We start from the raw sequence: 3,043 nt of genomic DNA, 5'->3' as shown, positions 1-3,043 counted from the left end.
TTCTCACATTTTTATTCGTTATTAAAAAAATATAAGATATAATTTGATTCGTATTTATATTTTTTAAAAAAATTATATTGAAAATAGAAATAAAATACTCTTTAAAATTATGATATCAAGTTAACTTTACGAGAAGAAAAATAAAAAGTTAGCATTGTTATTAATTACTTATTGACGTTATCACTTTGATTTTGCCTGCAAATTTGTAATGGCGATTGAAAAATTTTAGCAAATTCGTGAGATTTATCTAATCAGGCGCAATGATTCTTTAGTTATGTGTTAGCTTCTATGAAACAGTAATAGAGTTGTCGTATTTATATATATGATATATTTTAAAGATAACATTTATTTTTTGTCTTCAAACTTGTTAGGTAAACTCATTTACCTATTTAAATAAGAGAGATTTTATCTTTAAATTTTGACTCATTTAAATTTTCAGTTAAATAGGTTGAATCTAATTAACTAAAAAAATAGTAAATTAAAAGGGTTCATCTATAAACTAAATGAGTAGCCTGTTTATTTTTTTATTTTTTATAAAAAATTAGTATTTTTTGTCAATATTTTTTATTAGACCTAAAATCTTGATGCATCAATTTAAAAAATTATTTGTTTAAAATTTTTTATTCAAAAATAATATTTTTGGTCAAAATATGTTTTTAAAGAATAAAATAATAAATAAACAGACAAATCCATTTAACTCATCAGATTAGTTATAAATAGTTTTGATTGAAAAATTATTAGCCGTAAACAAATAAGGCTTATATAGGTTATTCCTAAATGGGTTAGATTAACTCGTTTGACCGTCCTAACTTATCGTCCTTTATAATCAATTATGTCTTAATTAAAATTTTTTTTGACATATTTAGACATATTTAATTATCATTATATGTTGATATATCCAACTTTAATCTTAGTCTAAATTTTTAAATGAGGTTAGAAATAATATATATTATTATTTATTAATATAAAATTTTTTAAATATATTATAAGAGAGAAGCAGAGACTCAAAAAAAAAAAAAAAAAGAAAAAAGTAGTTAACCCTTCAGTTTACTATTCACAAAACTAACTGCTTCCACGCACATATATATACATTTACATGAACAGAAAAATAAGCCATTATATTATACACATTCATTGTAAGAGTAGCTAGTTATGGAAGATATATAATAAGTTGCATGGATGAAATCATCAATTAACTTCCTGAATCTCATCCAAAGCATAGTTGTTGGTTGATACATTGGCATAGTTAACTTTGTTGAATCGAACCACCACTGGGTACCTTGTCTTCGGGTCCTATATATATTTTACCAATTATTATAAATTGAGGGCATTGCTAGGTCCTTATTTAATTAATTAAAGCACTAACCTGATCTACAGCCACAACTGAACCAATGCCGTTGTACCAGTATGATTCCTTCCTAACAATCTTAACCTGCCATATGTCCAATCCAATGCAATTTTCAATTTTCAATCAATAACCGAATTCAAGATATTATATATAGTTATATATCATACACTGGCGTGTATAAAAATAATAAATATGAGATTAACTAAGACGATAAGTATTATTCACCAAATCTTTTTTCAATCCAGTCATCTTCGTAGCCATAATAGCTTATAACTGTTCTATGCATACACAAAAACTCAGTTATCAAAATTATGAAGTACGGATACTTTTTTTTAATTTATTATGTCTTCATATCAGACACATTTTAAATACAATTGATATTGATTTGATATGCGTATCTTTTGTGTTCGTCTTAACAAAAAATAAAAAATAAATTTTTTAATACATTTAGACACACTTAAATACCATTATGTATCAGCATATTCAGTCTTGTTTATAAGATGTATTCTTAAAATGAGTTTATAAATAGTATATATTATTAATTATTAAAATAAAATATATTTTAAATACTTTATATAATTAAAAAATATATTAAAAGTAATTAAAAATTAATTTATATTTTAATATCAATAAAATACTAAAATATCATTTTAATTTAACTAAAAAATACTTTATATTTTATATATATACCGTATCTCCGTGTCTTATAAAAATTTTAAATTCGCGTGTTAATATATTCGGTGTGTGTCCGCGTGCTCCGTCTCCATGTATCATAGTATCAAATAATTCATTTATGTAAAATATATATTAAAATATAAAATATATATTAAAAATAATTTAAATAATATATATTATTACTGCTAAGATAAGGTAAATAGGTCATATATAATATGGTACACTCTCTGAAACCCATGATGAAAAAATCAAGTATTTGGTCATTTATTAGTTATTACCTTAGCACCTCTCTTGGGACCAATTGGTGGTGGCTTGGGTTTTGGAGCTGCTTCGTCTTCCGGTGGAGGGGGTTCGGCGGTTTCAGATGTGGCAGCGGCAGCCTCTTCTTCCGCTCTCACAATAAGCCTAGAAGTATTAATAATGTTCTTTTTTGTAGGGAACCACATAACCGTGTTTATGTTTGTTTTGCAAGCAACTTTATTAGGTGACAGCACCAATCTAGATGCAGCTGAAGCCATGTTACAACTAGCCATAATATAATTGCTACAATTCAGTTCCTCTCTCTCTCTCTTAGGTACTAATACTAATAGAGTGGCAACAAAGTAAGTATTAAATATCTAAGATAGAGACAAGAGCGAACAAAGATTGAGAGGCTTTCAGTGAAACTAAAATTTCAGTTTGTTTTAATTCATGAGAATTATCTAATCTCCCGAACCATGAATCGTTTCCTCCATTACAATGATGCCACCTGTGCAACCAAATCATATTCCTTTGGATAACGTTGTTACAAAATTGTATTGTTTTTGGACAGGAAATGCTGTTACAACTTATAGCATATTTAAATAGGGTAATTTTGAAAATTGGCCCAACCCAAAACATTAGATGGCCCATTTACTTTATCCTATTTGTTTTGAAGAATCAATGTTCACATTCAAAGGCCCAAGGGCTCAACACTATAAGCTAGTATATCTTTTGCACCAAAAATAAGTGTAAACAACTAAACACTGCAATCACTGACCA

General features: G+C 26.6%; 1 protein-coding gene across 1 annotated transcript; it reads right to left on the bottom strand.

Annotated features, from left to right (window-relative positions):
• Window positions 1-1,031: 1,031 nt before the first annotated feature.
• LOC107491696 (photosystem I reaction center subunit IV, chloroplastic) lies at window positions 1,032-2,640 on the bottom strand. The gene is made up of 3 exons (XM_016112596.3): window positions 2,302-2,640; window positions 1,367-1,432; window positions 1,032-1,293 (listed from the first exon to the last, which is right to left on the bottom strand). Exons 1-3 carry the CDS (start codon window positions 2,554-2,556, stop codon window positions 1,189-1,191), a joined length of 426 nt encoding a protein of 141 aa, XP_015968082.1. The 5' UTR covers window positions 2,557-2,640; the 3' UTR covers window positions 1,032-1,188.
• Window positions 2,641-3,043: the final 403 nt, after the last annotated feature.

This window comes from Arachis duranensis, chromosome 6 (assembly GCF_000817695.3).
Source record: "Arachis duranensis cultivar V14167 chromosome 6, aradu.V14167.gnm2.J7QH, whole genome shotgun sequence".
NCBI classification, from domain to species: domain Eukaryota; kingdom Viridiplantae; phylum Streptophyta; class Magnoliopsida; order Fabales; family Fabaceae; genus Arachis; species Arachis duranensis.
Note: the sequence above shows the minus strand (reverse complement) of the source record. Positions and strands in the feature narration are given on the sequence as shown.